General features: G+C 38.5%; 1 protein-coding gene and 1 non-coding gene across 2 annotated transcripts in view; one reads left to right on the top strand and one right to left on the bottom strand.

Annotated features, from left to right (window-relative positions):
• LOC121179901 (testis-expressed protein 264) overlaps nucleotides 1-21,768 on the top strand; it is a 31,847-nt gene extending 10,079 nt beyond the window's left edge. Inside the window, exons 3-4 of the mRNA XM_041035039.1 lie at nucleotides 13,085-13,250; nucleotides 20,003-21,768. Coding sequence (XP_040890973.1) covers nucleotides 13,085-13,250; nucleotides 20,003-20,280 — 444 coding nt within the window. The 3' untranslated portion in view covers nucleotides 20,281-21,768. The remainder of the gene's footprint in view (nucleotides 1-13,084; nucleotides 13,251-20,002) is intronic.
• On the bottom strand, nucleotides 15,309-15,380 carry trnad-guc. Its single transcript has one exon. It is a non-coding gene; the product is annotated as a tRNA-Asp (tRNA).
• Nucleotides 21,769-25,556: the final 3,788 nt, after the last annotated feature.

Raw genomic sequence — 25,556 nt, 5'->3', positions numbered from 1 at the left:
ATTACTATCCCTCATGAGCTGCTCTCTGACAGGAACTCTTAAAACGTCCAACTGTTTGTCTCTCTTATTGATAATAGACCATCAAAACCTTTTCGCGACACTTTCTAAAGCATGGCTCTTTCACTGGCCACACTTTGAACCCAAAAGAGCCAAACTTTTCCAGTAAACCGCACATGCACAGTGGCCCTAAATTAAAAAGCAAGCGTGCATACCCAAGCTTAAAATATGGAATACATATCTAAACATTAAATAAGCAATACATATTAATAATAACTATAATTATTATAATAGGGCAATTCACAGACCAGTGCAATTAGAAACATTATAAAACTCCTGATAAATTCCACCCTGTCTGTGTATTTCTAATGATGATGAGGGAAATACCTATTTTCACTTATTAGGCCCAGTTTTGTCACTTTGGATAAAAGTCACTTAGTTGCTAAAAGGAAATGTGGTATAGAATATTGATTTAAATATTTAATACATTTTGAAGAGAGCACACTTAGCAGTAGAATTTACACGGTTCATACATTTTTGGTTGAGGGTCAGTGAAGTTTGACATATCCAAATTATCATAATTTCTTAAAAATCAGCAAGATTCATCTCCCAAGAGTAAGAGCTGTAGTTACCAGTAAGGCACAAACTAGCTGGGTATCTTGCCTGGTTCTGTGTTTTCGCTGAAGGCTCAGTCTCCAACAAGATAAAACACATTTCCCTCTTTATCCCCTCAGTCTATCTATAATTTCTGTGATGTATGAACTATTCACATGTACGGCATCACATCGGTTAAATTTCCCAGTTATTTACTCTTCAGGCAATTAATTATTGTTAACTTCTGATTTGCTCAGCTTAAGACCTCAAGACTTCCATTAGCGGGCGTTATTTCTTCTGCTGATGAGAGAATGTAGTTTTAATGTAGCATGGTCCAATCAGTTGTATGTGATTTTTATTTTTTAACCAGTTAATTATATTAATGTACAAAATCATTGGGCCTCTTTTATCAAGAATGTTGCATCATGACCCTGCGAGCTAACTCTCCCCACAGGAAGCTCTGTGGAGTTTGTCCGTCAAATGTTCAAACATGACTTTCATCCTCCAGCAGCTGGGAATCAACTGTTGGTGTTAAATGTCACATCTACATATGATTGATCTGATTTAAACTTTATTCTCTGTTGCACTGTCACTCTGATTCAAGATCAGGCGGTAGGGTGTGATTACAATTTAAGGAGGGTAGCTATTTTTAGATATGGGACCAATTGTTTTGTGCCAGTGGCCATCTTATCAATCACTTAGGATGTGAAGAATGCTTAAAAGATGCGTTCTGTCTGCTTTAATGTTATTATTCTGTGATTTTGTATTGTTAAATTTGCTCCCTGGTTTGTCCTTCTTTGCAATGCTGATACAGTGATAATGTGTCAAAGAAAATGACTGGAGAAGCTCCATATATAACAAAATATTGTGGAGCTACAGTATAGTGACTTAACTAAAGTACGTCAATAACACATATTGTGCTGTCTTATTAGCTGCTGGCTCCAGAGCGGCTGCCATATATGGAAAACTGGTTGGAATTTTAAAAAATAGAAACGTAGTTCTTGCAGTCAGAAAAAACACCGGAAATGGTTTGAAATCACCCTGTAGTGCTGAAACTGCTGCTGACATATTTGCGATTGGATGATTTGCCAAGCAAAGCCCAAACGCCTGACACAAATTGTACAAGTTGTTGCTCTATTAGAACTACATATTGCATTTATAAAACTCTTTTTGAGCATGTGGTCAGTCCGTTTAGCTGTGATGTGTGTTCTGCAGTACAGAAGAAAAGAACACACACACACCCATACTCTTGCGTCGGCTAAAATATTCCTACAATTTGGTCGTGTTGCTGAGATAGACATGCAAATTAAATGAATTTGCTCTAGTGTCCTCTTGAGGGATTTTCTGAAAAGCAATCCAAGAGGCAATTCAGAACCATTCAAGTATGAGTCCGACCACAGGGTAGGGCACCTAACCAAGGTGCAGAGGTTTGAGTCTTCAGAGAGCGAACTTAAGAATATGGGAAAGATAAAAACGAGGCTTAGGACTTAACTGCTTTATTCACCTCAGTGACTTTCACACAGTCCTTGTTCATTTGTCAGGGCTGAATAAGTCTGTGTAAAGAGTGTTGTTGCTTGAGTGACACCTGGATTGTTCGTACTGGCAGCGACTACTGTCACTCATTATGCCCCCGGTCCCTTTGAACCACTTTTTTCCCCTCAGGGCTTTGAAATGAAATGTAGACTATAAAAGGGCTGTAGAGATACTATGTTCCATCATCCCCTTCACTGTGGGATGGAACAATATTCTGAGAATTGTCTGAAAAGACTGTTGTTCTACTGTTGAGGAAACACTGTTGTTACTATTATTTTGACATTCAAAATAACCATCTGAAAAAGAAAAACAGAGAGAAGAGAAATGCAGCATTAATATAAGGGGTTCATTGGATATGATTAGAGAAGCAAAGGAAGAGGAATGAAGTGAAAGTAAATTGGTAGGGAGAGGAGGGCCGTATGCCTTTGATGGAGTGGTGTCCTCCATAATCTTACAGATTACTGTCATTAACACACTTGCTACAGGAAGCAGTCAAATGTCACTATACCCTCAATTACATGTTCTGTGTCTCCGCTGAGTGCTAGTGTTGGCTTTGCAGTGCCACTTTTCTCGCACATTTAAGTAGAGAAGAGCTGACATGGTGCCAGCAAATGGCAATTTTCTTCCAAAGGTCACTTTTTCAGTTTTGTCTTCTTAAAGGAGAACTCCACCAATATTACACATCAAATGCAGAACGCAAAAGTGTGTGGGGAAAAAGAAAAAAAAAGGCGAGATCTCTAGTTCGGCTGCATTGATTTTCATCCTTTTTTTTTTTTTTTTTAAAGCTGCTGTTTTTACTCTCTGTTCAGAAAAAAAACTGCAATGTCTGTTGGTAGTAAGATAGAAGGCTTGTTCCTATGGTTATGTTATCTGTAAGAGAGACAGTCTCAGTGCCCTGCAGCCTCTGAAAGCCTGCTGTCATTATGAACCATCAGGTGAATATTACGTTTGAAGTCATTTTAACTTGCTGCAGCCCAAGTTGGTAGTGTCCCTACAGCATTTAGCACCAAAATATGTCTTGGGTTCTCGATTTTGAAAAGCTTTAGTGACTGCCAAATGACGGATGTTATTTTTCTGTTATGTTTGCTTCTTCTGCTGCAAGTATTATGCAAGAGAAAGCTGCTGCATATGTCTTCTTCATAGTCACTGAACCATGTGGACAGCAATCTGAACTCAAACATGCCTCAGCAAATATGACCAGAATGACCCTGAAATGACAACTGGACTGAAAAAAGTCAAGTCTGTCCTCTTGTATTTCTATTAGCACTTGTTTCACAGCACCATCACTTAGTGTCCTGCATATAAAGGAAATACAGCATGTGTAGCTGAACAAGCACGAACGGTAATACATAAATGTTCATTTACTTACACACAGTGTCCTCTTCAGAGTACACAGTGTGAAAACCTCAATTAATAGTTAAGTTTTCTTACATTTCTCACATTTTGTGAGATGCAATGCAATGAATGCAGCTCTGATCATCTTTGAGAGATGACACAGTGCAGTTACCCTAAAGGAATAACGCTTATGCATTTAATACTGGTAGCCGACTAAGGCTGTCTTATATATAGTCTACTTGTCTCTGGCTACTTTTGCTTGTGTTGCAAATCTCCAGAGAGCAGGCCTTTTCTTTTATGTAAAACAAAGTTGCTCAACCTCCAGCGGCAATACAAATTAGACCACTTTAATAAATAAAAGAAAACTTGTAGAGAATTCTACCACTCTCCAAATGCAACAGTCATAAAATATATGGTATAATCTTCACCACTGTAACAATTAGAGGAAAAATATTCAACCTTGCCTTTTAGAGGACATAGGTTGTGGTTTTCTTGTGATTCCCTTCATGTCCTTGTTGTGAAGGACTTAAAAACTTAAGAAAGCACATGGCATAATACTTAATGATGAAATTAGTTTTTCCCATAAATGTGGCCCTGACAAGATGATGATGGAAAATTGTCACAACAACAATATACTGTAACTGATATTGTCCTGCTAACTGATAGAAATATCAGATAACACACCCTCTAGTCATGTGGGAACATGCGTGAATACTGCCTGGATTAATACTAGAATTAACATGTGGACAGTGTTGCCTGCAAACCATCTGAGACAGCTCAGTTCTTAAATTTGTAATTTGCCTTTTGTTTTAGGATGGCAGTTCCCATGATAATCCTTACAGTATTATTGTCAGCTGTAATGTATGCTCTGTAGGCATTAGTGGCATCACTGGTGTAGTTTGTTTTTTTGTGTTTTTTTGTGTGTGTGTGTTTTTTTAATGCTCATGGTTGAATAGAAATGGCTTGAGTGGTGGGTTTAGAGTCAAAACAGAAGGTCTCCATCAAATTTTCACTGTCTTTTACTGCCCCCTGGGATTTAGAGTCACTCTGACCACAGTCAAATTCTGGAAAATGTTACTAGTTGGGATTTATCCTCTTCGATATCTCTGCAACATGTTTTTCTCACCACATACACGAACTCGAAGGAGATAACTAAACAGTATTCTGTAGAGATACATTACTCCCGAGAAACAAATCAGGACTGTTGTTAATTATCAGTATTGCTCATGCTCTCATTATGAGTATTTAGTACACTCTTGCAACATATTGAGCACCTCAACCTAAAAGATGTTTGAATATTCCTTGATACATTTAATATTATCTCAACTAAAACTCAGGTTAAAAGTCATGTTACTTTTACTTTCTTTATTACATTTACAATATGTAGTGATTCTACACCAGCTGCATTTCCTCCACCCACTCAGCCTGATACACAGCTCGCTGTGTGCACTGTGTCTAGCCTGGTTTGCGTGGCAGCTGAAGTGTTATCACCATTATCTGTAAAAGGGCAAGGTCCTGTGGAAACCAGGGCATGTTTTCTGTTTGACAGCTCGCTTCTCTGCTGCAGTGGAGAGGTGATTCTTATCTGCACACATTTATTTTTCTTCGTTTCATACCATTGTCAATTACACATCTTTGGACTGGCACATCTTTAGACTGGCATCATCTTTGCCTCTGGGAGATAATGTTGGGCATTTTTAGCCACACTAGCAGCTTTGTTCTAAGGATGGCAATGTCAGCCTGTCTGTAACTTTTCATCTAGCATCATCATCATCAGGTGAAAATTTAATTTGCCCAGTATTTTTGTTCATGACCAAATACCCTCAAGACTAGTTTCATTCCCATCAGCCTCAGCTGTACTGAAGTGTTTAATTTACTTTAGATGTCATTAGCAAATTTAGGCGTTTTAACACGCAAAAGTGCAAGATAAATTATAAAATTATAAAACATGATAAACATAATTTTAACTTTGTCATTGTAAACATTTTAGCATGCTGATGTTGACATCTGGCTCAAAGCACTGCTGTGCCGAGGTACAGTATCGTTAGCATGGCTTAGTCTTGTGATTTATAATGATACAACTATTAGTTGCAGCCCTAACTGATATGAAAATAACACCAGCATCATTACACATAAAGTCTGATCTGTTTATTTGTCCTATTGCTGCAAAAACCTCAGGAATCATTTTGAGGGACCTGTGCTAAGAACTGCTTCATTAGGCTCACGCTGTTACTTGGATTCAGGACTAACCTGAAATGAAGATATGGGCATTCTTATAAACCAAGCCACCAGATGAAGGGAGGGATTCATGAAAATTCAAAGTGGATGGGATTCATCAAGAGACATGAGAAAAGCATGTCTTATTTCTTTTTGTGTGGGGAGTTAGTGTCTCTTCTACAGAGCCACCACTGGTATCTCAGGCACAGGCTTCATTTGTGTCAGGCTTGACTTTGGTTGTTCTCCCTCTATAGTACCAGTGCTTTTTTCCTTGTTGAAATCACTCCTCTGGTGCCCAAATGCATACGCTGTATTTGTTATACCATCCCAGAGTACCCCTGGGCATCTCCTCCAACAACACTTGCAGCTTCACACTGGAGAAAAATTTACTCCTCTTTTGTCTATCATTGAATTGCTGCTGGTGAGGAGGCATTGCACCATAATTTCATTTTTTAAGAAATGTAATTGTTTCTTGTTTAAAACAGATAACAGGAAAATGTACACTTAGAAATTAAATTCCGAAGAGGAAAAGGCTGTAAAGGTAAATAAATACAGAAAAGAATTATAATGGGAAAAAATGCATATTTATACATAAGTCAAATCACTTCCCCACATTGCTGGTCAATTTGTCGTCTCTGATTTGTAGCAGCATTTTTGCTGCTTCACAAAGCAATGCAAGCATTTAATTTTCTATTCTTGTCACATCAGAAAGAATAGTAGTCCAGGTATTTATTCATGAAATAATGTCAGTGTTAATTAATTAATTAATTAATTAAAAAATAATTAAAATAGTAGTCCAGGTATTTATTCATGAAATAATGTCAGTGAAATAATGCCATATTTCCCTCTGTAAGGGTAGTTACTATCTAGCAAGCATGTTGGTAGGTGTTGATATAATGAAATATTTTGGTAAAATGGTGTACACCGTCATTGATAATGACTTTCAGCTGCTCAGTACAGTTGCTCATAAATTATTCCTCTCTTAAGTATCTGAGTCTGTAAACTGCAGCAGGTTGTGCTACAGTCAACCAAGTCGTGGTTGTTGATTTCATGCCAGAATTGCTGGTTTTTCCTCTATTTTTTTCATGTTCATGAATTAAAAAGTAACAGCGCAATAACATTTGAAGAAAGGCTAATCCTTTTAATGTCTGTTTGATGCACTGGTTGTATTTACTTTTTTTCACTTCAGAAAACAACAAAATATATCATTTGCACAGGGGCACCCAAACACATTTCATGCCACCGTATACACTACAGGTCAAAGGTTTTAGAACACCAACATTACTTGTTATTGAGATTTGTGTAGTCATTGTATTCTTTGTGACTTTGTCCCAACACTGTTGCAGTTCTCACAAATGTGTTGTGCTTGTAGGTTGCTTTACGTTCACCCTTCTCTCCAGTTCAACTCAAACCAGCTCGTTTGGAGACTGTTGTGGCTTCTCCATCAGTTGAAGCCCACAGTGTTGTTTTTTTTTATGGTAGTTTTGACGTAGTCCAGAGGTTAATTTGGGGTCACTGTCTTGCTGTAGGGTGAAACCCTGACCAACCAGTCTGTCTTCCTTTTTAATTGCCCTTTTCTTGCTATTATGAAAGCAATATACACTTCTACTTCAGTGTCCAAATAATGCTTCAAAGGGTGTAACACAGTTTGTTCCAACATTGCCTTTGTACAGATATAGTTTTTCTAAGTAATCGATAAAAGTTGAGGAATTGTCTGTATCAACTTTGGCTTAATTTACTTCCATTGTTGCAGAAAAGGTGTAAGTTAATCGATTTCCTGATCCCTGAAAAAAAAATGTTTTAAGGCCTGTTTAAATTATTCTTCGACAATCTGTGTTTCTCCTTCAGCTGCTGAAATGCGTTCTAGTAATTTAATTATAACCATTACTGCACCTGTTAACATCGTAAGCATTATTTTACCCTAATTACAATCAAAGTCACAGTAAGCATACCCCAATTAACATACCTAGATTACTTTTAATTTCAAATTACTTTGGCATTTACACAATTTAGTCTGATTTTCTTTGACTCTATCAATTTGATTAGAATCACAAACACAGATAGCGCTCCAAAACAAGGAATTACTTGTATTTTATTTATTTATTCCTTTTTCCCCCGTGTTTTAGCACTGATAAGTTGTTTCCAAGGCTACCACACATCCACCTACGGTAATTACCTAAGAAGTCATGTGAGTAATGCACAACCTAAATGTAGCAGTAAACATTTTTAATGAAAGAACATACAGTAAATTAAGTCATTTGTTGACGTATACATTTATGTGCAGTGTCCTGTTATGAACTGGAGCTTTTATGACCAGAATGTTGGCTAAGTGTATAGTGCTGACATCTTGTTTTAGAGCTCAAAAAACTACCCTGTACAATTGCATTTATTTATTTCAAGGGCACATGTGATGTATTTGCACAGGGATCCCGTGCAGATGTGGTTCTCTATGTAGACCATCCATGCTTCACCTCCTCTCTCAGGACCTACTGCAGAGTGGCTACAAATGCGCAGCTAGCATGATATAAAGTGTATGAGAGGTGATTAAAGGGCCATGTGTACACACCTGTGTGTGTTTTTGCATGAGGCTTTTGGCAATCCCCTCCGTTTGAACTAATTTCATTCATTTTTAATCCTTTGTTGATGCAGGTTTGCTGTCACAGTGTTTCAATATAACAAAACACCGTAATTACAAGGTTTATTTAACTATTATTTAACTATAGTACTATAATTAGCTCAATAATTAAACTCACTATAACAATTAATAGAGCTTACGTAGTACCTTTTGAATGGTTCAACATGAAAAAGCTTTGGCATGGGCTGATATGTACTTGTGAAGTTTGTGGCGGGGAAGTATTAACTCTGAGTACTGTTGGTGATGGTCTGGATGATTGCATTTATGATTCGTGACTTACTGTGTATTTCCAAGGGGGTTGGCAAGGGGGAACTTGGAGTGACAACAACGCAAGAAAACAACCACCATGAAGCAAAGATGGATATATTCCGTTTCGCCTCTGTTCTCTTGGCCCTTGTAATTTCCCATGTCTTTTCCTTTAATAATACAACAATGTAATAATGTTTTCATGCCGGAAAAACAAAATAACAGATATCTCTCTGCGTGAAAATATTCCCATTTCTGTGCTGTGGAGGATGTGAAGAAAAAAAATGACCTTACTATGATTTTCTTGTTCTGGACTGGCCTTGGTGCTTTCCTGGGCTCCTGATACCGCAAGAGTATGGAGAAAATCAAACAAAAATCAATAAGAAGACCTCAATCCCCTACCCAATTAGAAAAGCCTTCGGAGCACAGTTTGTCTCAGCGATTCCACTACTGCTCTAATTATTGACCTTCCCTCTGTCCCAGGTCTTCTGTTTATTAGGACACAGCAAAACTGACCTTACTGTATAGCTCGGCGTGATGGCTTAGGTTGTTGCTTACTCACCAAGCAATGATTGTATACATGATTGAATACATGTAGGTTTCATGTGGGGGTGTCCTCAAGTCTCACAATACATTTTAACTAAATAATTTAAAATCAAAGCTTTCAGAGACCTCAAATAAATTTCACATACAGTTAATAACAGGTTAAGTTACTAAAATTTCTAAGCAGCAGCTCTAGATTTTTTCAGCTTATATGCCATGATGCCATGTCAAGACACTAATGAATAACAACATCAACTATTGTTGATTTATTAGCACTCTTAATCATTATTTACTGTTTTAATTCATGTGCTGATTTTCTCAATCAATCAATTGATTGTTTGGTCTAGTAAATGTGAGAAATGTTTTATATCCACCACTTTCTGTCAGTCTTCTAATTGAGTAATAGTTTCAGCTCTAAAAGCTTATGTTATACAAAAATGCACATTATGTACAAATGTACATCGGGTGCTTGGGGGTCCAACTGTGGTGATTCGGGATCAAAGACAATAAGACAGTCCAACTCCTGCCCTGCCATATTCTCTGTTATTTTTGTGTATACATTATTTCATCTGCTTGTCTGTATAGCTGAAGTATGATATTGGTGTTATGATCTGGACATATTCATAGCTGAATGTTTTCCGCAGCTGCAGCTGCCAGTTGGGGTTGTGAAATGCTGAAAACTAGTTATGTCTCAATTCATATTTTAAGCTGAATGACAGTCTCCTATTTTAGAAGACTAACCTTGTTATAAACTTCTTGGAGAAATTCCAGCTCATGAAGCAATAAAAACAGTCAGTAAAACTGAGGGCACACACGGAGAGAGAGGATCCTCTTAAATATTAATCCATTCAGAATGAATTAGCATTTAGGATTCCTTTTTTCTTCGCCTACTTCTCTGGCCATCACTGTTGGTCTGAAAGTGTCAGAATTACTCACACCTCCACCTCGTGCTGAAGATTCATTCATGATTTTCATTAATCATTTGAAACTTTAATATGCTAATGGTGCCTTTGTCTTCTGTTTTTCCAAAGAATTCGTTTCAGGTGGGATTCATTTTTAGTAGCTGTTCAGTGAGTAGGCAAAAAAAAAACAAAAAACAATGGCAACAAGACATGCAAAATCTTCACATAATTACAGTCACAAAAGCAGATGCACAGATGAGTCATTCAGCTTTGAGCAGAAACCTGGTGCTTTAATTCAAGAATGTAAGTTTTTTTTTTTTTTTTAAGTAAAATAAGGTAACAAACAGACTCAATGAAGCCAGAATTATAAGTGAATCAGTCACAGAATGAAAAACAAGTTATGTGAGTACAAAGTACAAATTTAGTCTATATCTTAATTTTGACAAAAGCTGATTTTTATGATGGGGCAGCCAGAACGATACTATATTCAAGTCTCAGTGACTGAGCAGTAGACCCTGAAAAGTTGTTGCGTCCTACTTCCAGTTTTATTTACATTTTGAGGACACCAAAATGTGTTTTTAACCTGAAGTGTTTCTTACTGAACCCTTTGGATTCTGATGCTGTTGCTGTGAGCTTTTACATAATTGCTGAGGTCTATGGAGCCATTTGACCTGAAGTACCCTAACTTCCGTTGTAAACACAGTTTTCCTGTGATGTTTCAGTTTCCCACAAACTAATTAATAATGTGTCAGTGACACTAGACCTGAGCCAGGACCCCATTAACACTGCATAGCAAATTAGAATGGTTGTCATGAATTCCAGTATGAACCTGACTGTCTTTTGCAGCCTTCTGAATCATTACCCCAAAACACGATTAATTCTTTTACAGGATGTTGTGAAGCAAACAGATGTGCGCTTTCTTCATTCCTTACTGACCTGTAGGCTGTTCCCAGCCTCCTATTTGAATGAAAGGAGCAAAGCAAGAACAGAAGCTGTTCAGAGTTGCTCCTCTCAGTATTAGCCACCTCATATTCATTTTTAGTAAGGTGTATCTATTATTTTCTTCTAGGGGTAAATGCAGTGCTTTTAAAACCTACCCTTACTTTGCTCCCTTGGCATATAAATGCTTTTATTCTTGGATCTTTTAAGTATGCCATTAGACTGTTGAGTCTACTCTTATTTAGTACATTTTGTCTGAAACACTGTATTTCCGAGCTCCCCTCCAGTCCTTTGTTGTGTAACTTACCACACCAACTAGTCAAATAAAAAAGTCTCAGGACAAGCAAATAGAATTCTGACAAATCAGAATTTACCTCCGAAATATAAACAGCGAAGCCCTCTGCATATCTTTTGTACCAACGGAGTGTCTGTGCCATTCTTCATTTTCGCATTTGATTATTTATTGATGGGGTCTGAACTGCACAGTTAAAGTGTGTGTATGTCTGCATGCATGCATGCGCATCAATATGCAATATATAGCAGTCCATGTCGGACTCTGGCTGATGAGCCAAGCCAACAAGGATACACAGATGTTTCTGAAGGAAAAATGCACCAATAATTGATGCTGCCGGATTCACTGGAACTGACAACGTTGTTCCTGCAGACAGCAGCGAGAGGAACGTTTCTGCTGTCATAATTGGGCTGAGAGACAGATGGTGAGAGAGATGATAGGATAGAGTTTGAAAGCAAGTCAGCTGTCTCCTAAAAAGAGTGTGTGTTCACTCTACAAGCCTGATTATCATATCGTACATGTGTGACGTTCCTGTTGTTCCACTAAACAGTGACTATCTGTCAAGTACATCCACTTTGCTTGAAAGTGGAACGTCAGCAAGGGGCACAGGGACCTTGTACTCCCAGGATCTGTCAAGAAACAATAATAATCTGAACAGTTTCAACTCTTGCAGAGATGCCATGAATTTGGCATAATGTAAGAAATGATTTATGGTCTTAAAGGCTTGGGCTAATATCGTCCTAATAAAGTCCGTGATGAAGCACAGGATTCAGAGATGGAGGAAGAATGCAAGGTGTGAATACAGAGGTTTTTACCATGCTTTTGTTCTCAATTTAATGTCCACGTCCCGCAAACTTTTAATTGAAGAAATATTAAACCACACTAAATGCTGCAGTCTATGACTCAAATCCATTGGCCTTTTCACCCTTAGAAAATAATACCGCTTGTGTTTTAGTCTAACATAGAATATCACCTCAGATAATAATCAACATCTACTTCATTTAGTGTTACATTGCATCAAGCAGCAGCAAATCTGTTGCACTTTACAGCACTGAAATGGACAACTAGAAATGAAAACTGACATTAGTTTTAGCAAATTAAAACAAACTTCCTTTAAATAATTGATATGTAAAAACTGCACTGCAGCTGCTGTGTGTTTCTAGTAGTGCTCGACATTTGGCATATGCCAAAAGGGGGAAAGTAACAGACATTGGCTTTGCATGAGCGGAATAACAAAACATGGTGTATGAAAGGTTAATGAGCCCAGAGAAGTGAAGTGGTCTCTGTCATGTGAGAACTTCCCGCCTCTAGAGGAGTGAGGCAAGTAACAGGGGAAGAACGGCAGTTTTAACAGAGGCAGCGTGAGGTGGTTGAGGCTGCACATTCATAGAGACAGATTAAAGAGATCTAAAATGTGTTGCATGTAAGGTGTGAAGAGAGAGGAAGATTTTTCATTTTAGTTCAGGGGTGGAGCGGTGGGGTTCCCACATAAGAAATCATATCATTTTCACTTATGATTGACCGGAAGCAGACTTGTGGTGTCATTGGCATGTCTGTACTTGTATCCTCCTATGGTGTTTCCTCTGTTCATTTCATGTACATGTATGTAAACATACACATGTTAATAAGTGTTGATGGGACTCATTTTAATGTTGGCAGATTTGACTTCGGTTCAGAGTTAAATTAGCACTAACAAATTTAAGACATACACAGCTGACATACTTTTCAATGAACAGTTTTTGACAGCAGGTAGATCATTTAAAATGACTGAATTGTGCACTTAACACGCAAACTTTAAAGGAAATTTGTATGTCAATGTTATACATTGTTATACATATACATCTCTTGCAGGAAAGGAGGCTGTGTGCACACCCGTTCCTTGAGATCTACAGGGAAGGTCAGATCCAATTCATGGCCCCCTTAGCTCGACAGGGGGATTTTTATGTGCCTGAAGTCCGGCAGGTTGAAAGGAGACTGTCAGGGGAAGAGGAATCGCACAGTGATACCGAAGTCTCAGGTACATACACTTCATGTTGTACTACATAAGCACATACATTTTGTTATACTTTGTTATACTGCCAAATAAACCTAGAGGGAATCTAAGCCCTTTTCATCTTCTCAGGACCACAGGTTCGGTAGGGTTACCGCTGGGAAATGTAACCTAAAAAGCCACAATCCTAATTTGGTAATGATTGGAAAAATCAAGATTGGAATTAATGTCTGGGGGTTTGTCAGTTCCTTCTCTCAAGCTGAACCTGTCATTCAAATATGGCACTTGAGCATGCCAACAAATGCAGGGTTCACTTGGAAGTTTGCAGTATTGTCCTTCTCTGTGTGAAGGACAAAATTGATAAGAATTAAAGAAAGACTATTGTGTCTTGATATGTTTGTACAAACTATCTTATGTCAGATTTCATAATCCTTATATAAACTCTTACTTTATTACTATATGTGGGGGGACTATGAAGATGTGAATGTAGAGTCTGCACTCATTGGCTTATGTTTTGGAACTATGATTCTGAGGCTTGAATTTTGGTTTGACACCTGCCACTGTTATTTTCTTTATAAATTTTTTTAAATTTAAAATGCTCATTTGTTTTTTTGTTTTTTTCGCTTGCTTCCATCGCTTGTTCCCCATATTACCTTTTGAAGTTGATATAGTGAACAATAGTTGCTTCTTTATCACATCCAGCAGATATGGAGCAACATTAGCATTCATTTGGAGTTGTGTTTCTGGCAGCCCGATGACATTCAGTTCAGTGTTCACTCTAGGTCTGATTTTGGTCTCCATGAACACCTCAGGGAAATATCTGTCTCTTTAGCTGATAACTTCTCCACTATGTTCACCAGCTTTTAAAAAGGGAAAAAGTTTGAATGTTTCTCAGTTAGTTCAATCCAGTCAGCAGCTTTCTGATGGCCAGTGGGAAACTGCATATTAAGGAACCTGTGTTTTGGCTTTCGGCTTCAGCTGTGGTAGTTGCCACTTGGATGGGATGCAGGGGAATTGGACCTTGTTTCTACTGCTGTTTTGTTTATGAGCAACCCCAGAGAAGAAAACTGTGATTGACACCTTCTTAGGTGTTAATGAAAAGCCCAGACACAACAGCCTCTGGCGGAAGTGTGCTGACACTCACCAAGGGGCCGTCCACAGCTATACGGACACCATATGGAAATCTTGCTTTCACTGTAAAAGATGCACAACCACTTATACACAATTCAACTTGACACTAATTTATCCTCATGAGACATAAAAGCTTGTGAGGGAGTGTTTGCAGGAGTCAATATTGGATGAAGCGAGATGAAGCAAGTCTAATCATGAGTTCACATGGAGTGTGAAAATAAGGCTATTTGATGATAAGAGCTTCATAGCACCTAATTGCTATGGCTCTGTGGCAGAGGCCATATTGTTCAGTTCAGTTCAGTTCAATAGAGCTCGGCCTTGCAATGAATCCAAATATAGCCCCGATGAAAGATAAAGGACACAAATCAATGTAAAAAAAAAAAAAAAGAATACATGTGGGACTAGGGATAGGAATTGATAAGATTTTATTGATACCAGTTCCATTATAAATTTTGCTTATAGGCCCAATTCTTTATTGATTTCCTTAATGATTCCTTATCTAGACCTACTAGATTTTCAGCATCAATCCTTAACTTTTTTTTTGTTTTAGCACATTGCCGGTGTTTCCTCCCTTACTTAAAAATGACCATTGTAGACATTACTCCGTTTCCCACAGGGGAAGAACTTGTGGTGATGGGTGTCACAGCGTGTAACTGATGTGCATACAAAAACTCTTAAGTTTAGAGGGGGTGGATGTAACCCAGTTTAATTTCTACTGCTACAATTCACAGATGTTGCCTCAACGCCTCACAGGCAGACGATCGGTAGACGCTACAATTTACCGATGTTCCCTGAAGGCCTCGGCCAGATCGGCAGACTATATAATTACATAAGATTGTACATTAGCGCCGTTTTTTCGTTTTAGGAAGTTTTACATAGTTAGCTCAAAATATTTTGGATAGCTCAGTGGGAAAAAAAAACAACCACACTGAGTAATTTTGAAAAAGGTTTCACCTCCCCGTCGGGGAATCGAACCCCGGTCTCCCGCGTGACAGGCGGGGATACTCACCACTATACTAACGAGGAGTGTTGTATGTTGATTCAACTCACAGGAGTACACACAACTCAGACAGGTGTGTCGCCAGCTGTTGAAAAGGGTAGAGCAAGTAAGTAAACCGAGTGATTTGGACTGGACGTCGTATACGTCGTCGGTTCTGGGAACTTGTGATGGGCCTTTTTTCACTATTCTCTGTCATTTTATGAATTAAATGATTGATGGATTAATGTCTAAGATGTTGTCAGAAAGAAAAAAACAGAAGAAGTGAGCCTCCAGTGCTGAGGAGCACAGTGTATAATGATTGATTTATACCACTGGCATTTCTGTCCATATTCAACTCTGATGTTCAAAATGATGTTTTTTTTTTAGAAAAATCTACTTTCCAAAGTCTTTTAATTAGTAATTGCTTTTGTTTTATTGCTTGTCTTTCTTTATTTATTTATTTAAAGCCTCAATTACCACAACTTGTGTTATAAGAATAGTAGCTTGTCAGTCCTGATTGTAATGTATTGGTCTGATTATGTCCACTCTCTCACATCTAGTGTCACAACTTTTTTTTTTCCCACTTCCACCCCTGAGCTCAAACTTCACAACAGAAAACCATGCCTCAGAAGTTCCCCTCTGGATCTCCACACTCTGCCACAAAGCAGAGTGAAACTGAGTGACACTGACAAATGCAGTGCTCCTCATGTGTCACGAGCGCAGTGCAGAGCGGAAATGGCACTTGGGTGCATGACTGTGAATGATAATGTGACAGGTAGCCAAGCTCCTGTCACACTGGGATCAACTCAGGCAGGTCAGTGGAGCATTCGGTACACTGGGGGCTTCTTTTTGTTCCACTGACCCCCAACCCACCCATCCGCTACTCCCTACTCCCCCATGCCGATCCCATCTCAGTGACTGGATTAACCCCCAGCCTCTTCACACATGGCTCCTCACTCTGTCAGACAGCAGTCAAAAAATCACCCTGTCATTCTCTGACATAGTTCACTGTACTACACAAGTGGCTTTGCTGTTTCCAGTGTCTGCTGTGTCTTTTGGGGCAAGTTCAGGTCAAGTCACAAGTCAAACCTCAAATCCCTGAGAAAATCCCAGTCCAAATTATGCCACAAGTCTTTATAAATTCAGAGATGTGACTGAAATAGTTTGTATAGCTGGGTTTATACTTGGGCTGCATTTTTGTCATAGATACCTGTGACGCAGGTTCTCATGTAGTTTCATGTACAGTTTGATATCATCACCACAACACTATAGACAGATGTATCATATGAGATGGGGCTGTGCAATGCTTTAACTATATTCTCCACACTAACTGTGTTTACGTTCTTTCATCTGCTTTGTAATATGAGAGACAGTGGGAAGGTCTTCGCTTTGTTTCATTGCTGAAAATGAGACTATGCCATGTCACAGTGTGACAGTGGCTTTGCTAGATGTGCACTGCTTGAAAAGGAGAAGATAACAAGCCTTCTTCAAACTTGCATTAGGTTGTCTTCAAAAAGTGTTTATTGCTGGTCTCAAAAGGCCAGGCAGGAAGCCTGCCCTCGTAGTGAGGGGTGACATGCAATCATTCAAATGGAGATAATGGTGCACACTTTCAAATAACCTTTCGTTAAAGGCACTGCATTTGTGTGTACACAAAGTAAAAAATGTGAAAAATTAAGCAAAAAAAAAAAAAAGAAAAAAGCTTGATGTAGAAACCTGCTTATTTTCTCACTTCTGAGAAAGCAGCCAATTGTTGCGTTAGGAGTTAAGTGGGTGTGATTATTGGAATGTGAGTTTCAGAAAGTGTTGGCTGCATCCAACAAAAATCAGCGGATGTAGCCCCCCCCCCTCTCAGGAATGGAGTGGTGGGGAGGGACTTTCAAAGCACTTCAGCTGAATCATACAGATGTCTTGTAAGTTTCAAGTTTTTTTTTCTTGACACAACTAAGACCACATCTCAGGTCCACAGCTCTGTTAACCTTTACATAATATCTTGCTCTGCACTGACTTTGACCTGACAGCCTGATTATAATAATTATGCTTCTGTAAAGTAAGTTGGAGTAAGCACATTAAATCTTGACACGCTCAAATTCCAATAATGGACCAACTGTCACTCAGATGTATGTAGAGACTGATGCTCGAAGGCACTGCTAAACCCCTCCAATCAAATACAGGGACAATTTTCGCCTAGAAAAATGAAGATATTATGCCTAATGTATCTTCCAATCCAAATGGGATTTTTCTTCTCTATTGACTGATTAAATTTTGTGACTTGCTTTAGGCATTCAACCAGCAGAGAAAAAACCAACATGAGACCAAACTCGTTGCTCTTTCAGAGCTCAGTGTGCATATTTTTAATGTTTTATTTCATTTTTCTCTTCCCTCCATCAATCACGCGCACATGAGGTGGGAGTAAATTAATCAGGGAGAGCTTGTGGCTACATTCAAATATGGCTGTTTTTTATTTGAATTTTGAGTGCATTTTTATGAAGATAAATAGGAGTTTGTTCTTTACAGTACAATGCGTTTAGCACTGATTTATTTACATGTTTTCTTCCACTAGGTGCAAATCATTACAGTCCGTTGTATGTAATGTTCTTGTCGGGAATAAATGATTTATCATTCAATCAGCTATGCAGTTTACATGCAGTTAATTTAAATTCTTGTGCTTCATCTCATGCTCACACTCCAGTGTGTGCTCAGTCCTAGCCCCAGTCTCATATTCTGTGTCAACATGAAGTACTTTCCAGAGCGATACCTTTCTCGCTCTCTCATCTGTTCTAATATCATATTTTGGGCATGTGTGACACTAGATGAGCCTTTAGGTCTTTTATGTTTCGACTAGGTGCAACACGGCACACACATTAGCAGGCTAAGACCATATGAAACATTCATACCCTAACCCTAAATATTGTTCTGTACTACTTGTATGTTGCTACATAACAAAATTTCCTCCTTTTGTATTTTGTTTGCAGTGTTGGACGTCTCTTAAGTTCTGAAGTGTATCTTTTTGTTTTCTACCTTTGAAGTTTAATGAGGAATGTAAAAAAAAATGGTTTCACTTTACTGTTTGGAGAGCCTGTCACAGTTATTGGCAAAGCAGCTACTCCCACTTTACTTGTTATCTTTTTCTTCACCTTTGTCAATCCTCTGTCTTGAAGTGTATGTTTGACGTTATGTTGGGTGCAGCCAGTGTTCCCAGAATTAAATGTTAAGTGGCTCTTCAGAGAAAATGCATTTGCTGATTGATAACTGGAGACTTTGAACACTGAAAACTTGTGACATGGTGATACAGTCATGCTTTCTCAGTTGTAATGCATTGCACTTTGTCAGCCAGCCATTCTGTTAACATCAAAAACCTCTGCTACCTCTCGGAATTTGTCACTTGTCATAATGTATTTATCACCTGCAACATGACTGATGATTAGCCTCTTTCTGGCTTTAGTTCACTGTTTCATCTTAAAGGTTAGTTCTTTCCATCCATGTGTATCATCATCATCATCAGGTCTGCGGTTAGTGACAGGCTGGCTTAGTGTTAGGCTATATTGATTTGAGAAGAGCGTTATGTGCAAACACTCACAGCCACAAAGACAAAAGGTCAAGAGACTGGCACACACCACTATGACATTGATCCTATTAACCTGCAAAGCACAAACTCAGAAACACTGAGGAGACAAGTGCCTGGGCGGCTTATGTGATCCCATCCAATTAAAGAGCAAAAGACCTTTAGTTTCCAGGAGTTTCTAATTAACAACTTTTCAGTGTTTGTTTTGAGTTCCGACTTCAAGTCACAGTACAAGGTGTTGCTGCTCATCTAATAGTTCATTAACATCCAGAAAAATGTGTGACAAGGAAGAGATACAACATCAACTCTGTGATGCAGAAAAAAAAGATAGGAACAAAAAACAAAAGGATTCTAAGTATTTTCTGCTTTCTGCATTTTGGGAGTTGAACTTAATGCAGTTTTGTGATTCCTTATTCATTAATCACACCAAACTGGAGCGAATGTGCAAGATGCAACAGTACTCTTGTTATTTCTTGCACAACCTGTAGATTTTTGAAAATATACACAGTGTCAGAGGAAGCCAACCAGCTGGATGCATAAAAAGGGCATTTTAAGCAAGGTTTAGCCTAATAATTGTAAGGAGTTTTGGGGTTTATCATATCATATCATTTAACATTAAAAAAAAAAAAAAAAACACAATTTAGAAAAGCACAAGTAATCCATCAACAATAGCTGAAAAGAGACAGCCTTAAAGTCACAGCAGAGTTTTAATATCACTTTATGATGTTGGTTATCTTGTCTCTGTCACTGGCAGTGTTTTTATGGCCCTGAACTATTAATAGTCTTTCTAAATGAAATGTAGTGAGACTGTATGTTACATGATGTACTGACATTTAATTTCAAGAAACATTTTCAGAAAAAATATTCTGGTATTTCTTCCATGCATACGATTCTACAGTTTGGTGTAAAATAAAGGAAAAATATGGCAGAGAAAATAATTGTTTTGGACCAAAATCACTGTGCAGCTCAAATATCATCATGCGGATTTTGGTTGAATCCCAGCCCTGGATTTTTGGGCAACCAGGCTTTTCTCATGTGGTGTTTGTTTATAGAAGCCCTCTCACCATCTGTCCATCCCCTCCCTTTGTTTTATCACTGCGCTAGGTGCAGACTCGAACAGTGAATACAGCTCAGGGAGTGGGGTTCTCCTGTCAGACAGCAGAGAGACGTCCCTAGTGGCCTCTTCGGTCCACTCTGTGGATCAGGGGGATAGAAACTACAGAGGGAGAAGCTCTGGGGGAAACTCGTTTAAAGAGCTGGACTGGGAGAAAGCCGGCGGACAGCAGGAAGAGAGAGAGGAGTGGCCTCATGGAGACTCCGACCAGAAGAGCCTGGAGGTTCCCACTCAGGAGTGGTGGGGTGTCGTTGGAGGGGAGGAGTGAAAGCTCAGTGAGACATATTAGTTGAGGATGAGAGAATAAAGAGATATTCTTTATTTCTCTTATTGTCCACAAATCCCATGAAAAGACCAAAACCAACAATGTATGAGTCAGTTTCTCAGTACTTTCTGCCTCCCCCACCCGGAAAACCCATTCTTTCTTATAGAAGATGTTAATGTTTCAAAAACAGGTCATGAATATACAATTCTGTTTTAAAATAAGTTGTCTCCTAAAACACGGGCTCTGTAGTTTTTAGCAAATGTGTCTCAAACTGAAGTAAATAGATCACTTGTCGGGGACTGTTTTAAGCTGAGGATTAATCCATTTGGTAAGTTAGTGGAACTACAGTTCCTGTGTTCATTGTAATGAAGGAACGTGTCTGCCAAAGCAATGTTATGTCTCATTGTTTTTAATAGTTTTTGGACAACAGTGGAGGTCTATGACCTCCAGGGAATAAGCAATTTCAGGCTTTGTCTAGGCAGAAAATTCTATAAATTTTGGTCTTTTCACGGGACTTGTTGAAAATAAAGAATATGGAAAATCACCAGACTTATCCTTGAATCTTTTAATTGCACAATTTTAAGGTGAAAGTATTAAAATCTGCTAAATTTTCTTGACAGAAAACAAGAACCTATTCAGGTAACCTGAGTTTCTTGAAAAACTTTTACAGAAGTGATGCTGTTTGTCAAAATGATACAAGATGACTGAAGTGAGTGTTTCTTGCCCAAAGTGTTTTTACTTGAATATCTCCCACTATTAATATTTTTTATCTCTCCATCTGAAATTATATATAGATGTTGTGAAAATGATCAGATTGTTTGATAGATGTCTTTATTTTGCTGGACTGAAGCTAACACACAGCTTACATTTCTGACAAGGTATTTGTTTGTTAGAGGATTGGAACACAAATATAAATATAGGGGATTCGGATCATTTCAAGTATATTTAGTGACTTGTTTACAAAGGACCCGAAGACCATTCATTAATAACTGACACAAGGCATTGAAATGAGTATAAGCACATAGACCTCACAAAGCTGTCCTGTATTTCAAAATTTCTTGTGTTCTGAATATTTGTGCACTTTGTTATGATGTGTATTTTTACAAGGCTGTGTGTTGGCATTGCTCTGTTGGTGACTGAATGAATGCATAATTACCTTCTTCTTGTCCTCCTGACCACCTCTGAGATTTAGGACATGATTAGTGCAGCCAAGACAAGTCAGCTGACCATTAATATTCATTTCACTATGATTGAAAGCAATGCCCTGGGACTCTTGTATTTACAGTCACTCTACTTCTGGCCTCTGGCATCCTTAACTCATACCAGCTTCTTCATTTTCTGTTTACACATCAAGTTCTGTTATTTTACTTTCTCAACCTTTCTCCCATCTGCTGTCTCTTTGCACAGGCTAATTCCTGTTTGTTTTTTCTCCTTTTGTTCTGTCTCTCTCTTTCTCTTTGAAATAAATTTGGCAGCTGCAGCCTCAAAGACCACCTGATGACCCACAGCCTGTAATGTATGTCCGGTCATATCCATATCCTTTATCTTCCAGCAAACAAGAGATCACACCCAGCCTCTCACTGCAAGCCATGCTGCTCACTTGGAGGGTGCAAGGCAGCACGAAAGGATGTGTATGTGTGAAATCAAGTGAGAGATGAGCCATAGATGCCAGTTTTAAGCAAACAGCTTCTGCATATTTGATTTGACAGGACTGAAAAACATGCCAAAAAGACTTTCCTTAACTGTAACTGTGGCATTAGATTGTCAGATAAACTGCTGCTTTAAATGTGGTTCATCCTGCAAAACCTTTGCATTGAGCCATCAGACAGAATTTAAGCCTGCAGCAGAGAGGGTATTTTATCCAAACTAAAGCTGTTCTGAAGTTGTTCTTCGACCAGTCATTAATAATGATTAAAATTTTAACAAAGCCTCGGCAGGAGAACTGTGAACCTATCTATGCAGCCATTATAACATTCGTGCATAATAGATAATGCAAACTCAAGACATTAGCGTAGATACATTCATTCAACTTCACAACACCACAGCTCCTTTCCCTGACCGAAGCTCTTGGGTGTTGATCCAACCAGGGAGCAGCTTCAAGTAGCAGCTTTGGTGATTTGGTTTAATTTGGGATTTTACACAACAAAGTTATCTAGATAACCCAGTAAACTTCTTTCTGGGATCAGTCCTCAAGAGCATGTTTTGGTTTTTTTGGGGCATTATCTGTCAGTTTGGTCTCTAAGGAAAACAAAATTGCATTCATGGAGATCTTTTGCTGCCTGCCTACAGTATTCATTAGAGTGATTTTGTCGGCATCTGCTCATTAAACTACTTTGTTCTTACTTTTGGAGAACATGGAAATGTGAAAACAAACAAACAAACAAGGTCTCGTACAGTGTCACTTATACATTAATTTACCCTAAATTGGTGTTGCCTCAGACTTAATTGGCAGAATGCTGAGCTTTGACCTGGCGAATGCTCTACAAATAAGATGATGTATAGGGAGTGTTTACATTTTTAATCTAAATGCTGATTACTTTAAAGATGGGGGTTAAGTTCCCAGAGGATAAAGTTAAACAAGATGGATGAGCTTTAAGAGTGAGAGTGAAGCGCAGAGATGCTTTCTGTGTGTATAATTCTAAAACCTCTCTGGGAGCAGTGGGTGTACTCTGCTTTTTCAGAGGTAGTAACTTGCTGAAACCATGCTGATCTATGTTTATTTATTGCTACGTTATTAATTGTTAGTTGGAGCTGGTAGTGAAATTGTATTATACTGATGGTCATTTAAAGGATCATTCCACTTTATTACAACTTATTCCCTTGATTAATGTTAATGATCATGTCTTCTACTCACTAAAGCGATTGTTGAGCTCTGAGAATTGTAAAAATCCATCACAGTTTACTGTTTGCACCTTTCTGGTTAACCAATCCCATCTGTTCTAGTTTTGCATGCACATAGTTTTCACATGCAACGAGGGATAGTTACCAACATTTCAGCTGCCCTCATTTTCAGTTTTACTTTGACAGTAAGTGCTTTTGATCTGGTTAAACTGTTGGTTTGTCTGTAACCTGTCTGATCAGCCGACTGTAGGTGTTTCTTGCCCAGCTAGACTTTGCTACAGCCTTTTTTTCTATTCCCAGCAATTATTTCAGTGAATGAAGTGTTCTAACCAGTAGAAATAATAGCCTAAACTGTAAGAACCAAGCTGCACTAAAACAGAATCATCCTTTGAGCAAGGATGAAGTCTTGGGATAGGAAGCTGAACCTATGACCTTCCAGATACAGGATGGTTCTCTGACAGTCATTCTGTTTAAAAGGGCAGATCACCCAGATAAAAATGAACAAACAAAACCCACGTCAGTGAAATTTAGTCCATGTTGCTCAAACTAGAAAAAAAGAAATTGGAAAAAAACTCAACAGCAAAATGTCTTTCCAAAAAAGTATGCTCAAGTTGCTCAGGAAAATCTGCAGACCCATGAGTTCAGCACTATATTTTCAATAAAAGTTGTTCACAGTGAGCCCTGTGCACACTCCAGAGAAACTGTTTTCATATAAACTTTTTAGTAGTTTGAGCACCAGAAAACAAATTACATTCACCTCTATTATGTTGGGGTGGCGGCAGAAATGTCAACGATATCTCAAAACTCAAATTAAACTTAAAAAAAAAAACAAAAAAAAAAATAGAGGAAATCTGCATAAAGAAAAGAAAACTAAAATCTCTGTGGCTCCATACCACTAGTAGTAACTGATAGAAAATTTGCTTTTTGTGATTTGGTTGGAACTGACCTTTGCACTAAACCTTAATTCCCTTGCAGATGTACAGTAGATACTGTGGAAGAATAGTCTCAGGTAAGTGATGACTCATCCGAAGCTAAAAAACCCTTATCTACAGACATTCGTTCACTTTCTCTCTGTACTGCTGACACTGTAGGTAAAGTTCTTTCTTTCTTTTTTCTTTTTCTTTTTTTTTTGAAACAAGGACACGTGTTTCCTATACTATCAACAAAAACAGAAACACGACGGAGAGAAACTCAATTGTGGATTTTACAACGATTGTTTTGTCATTGTTCATTAACATCGAATTACCAGAAAACAACAAAGAGAGCAGCAGTCAGATTGATGCGCACTGACCACTGGCTACCAACACTTTGTTTCTGTCCTCTACAATTTCACTCGACATTAATTAGCACGTTCCTATCTAAACTCTGCATTCCACCCACATGCCCCCAACTATTGTAATGTAAACTACAATTCTATTTCAGGAGAAAATTGGTCCCTTTGTGTTAGCTGAGGGAATTATGCAACAAGCAGGACCCGCTCGTCATTTTAATTGCCACTGTACACAGGAAAAGTTCTTCTATTCCCAACCCCAAACTGCAAAGTAGCTATTGTTAGTCTGGAAATGAGACATTTGAAAATGGTGAGATGTGTTTTGTATGTGTGGGTGACAGGAGGGGGGTGGTGGTGGTGGTGTTGGTGTCGGTGGTGGTGCTTAAGCATGTGAGGGTGACAGAAATGGGTGAGCAGTGAAGCTGAATTCATACGCAATGAACTTGTGTGTTGCTTCCTGGCTGGTTCCAAATTTAATTGTGACTGGTTTGTGCAGCAGGGTAAGTTAGACACAAAACAAACTGGTGCAGCGGACCTTATCTCCACTCCTCGCTAATTATGCAACAGGAATGTTGCTGATGTAATATTGTTTTGAATGAGAAAAAAAAGTGCACAGTCTATAGTGTGAAATGGTGTCACTGCATGTAGACTGCTTTGAGCAGCACAGAACAGCGTGTTGTATAGTTAACCTTAATTACCAGTGAAACTTTGAAGTTTCCCACTGCTGGTTGCACAGTTGTTAAATAGTTAATAGGCTGATTCAATAAAGTAAGGTCAATTTCTTTTGGCCACAAAATATCAAAAACAAAATGTATATGTTGTGCTGATGCATGGTTATTTATAACAAGGCGGCATAAGAGGACAGATTTCTGCATTTGATTCAGCCTTGAGCTTAAGTGGGCTTCTGTCCTACCCCCAGATAGGACTGAACTGCAGATTAAATGATATGAACTCTTGTGAGATGTGTGCGTGTGTGTGTGTGTGTGTGTGTGTGTGTGTGTGTGTGTGTGTGTGTGTGTTGCCTTTTCAGTGAAAAACAAAGTGAGCAACTTGAGTTTGTGAAGTGCTATGCCCCTCGACTGGAGTGTGATTCAGTTTTAATGAGATGGAGGTGAATGAGGAGCTAGCCAGCCTTCATAAAGGCAAACAAACAAACAAAAGAAAGATG

The sequence above is a fragment of the Toxotes jaculatrix genome, chromosome 3, assembly GCF_017976425.1.
Source record: "Toxotes jaculatrix isolate fToxJac2 chromosome 3, fToxJac2.pri, whole genome shotgun sequence".
Classification (NCBI taxonomy): domain Eukaryota; kingdom Metazoa; phylum Chordata; class Actinopteri; family Toxotidae; genus Toxotes; species Toxotes jaculatrix.
This window is presented reverse-complemented; position numbering and strand designations above follow the sequence as displayed.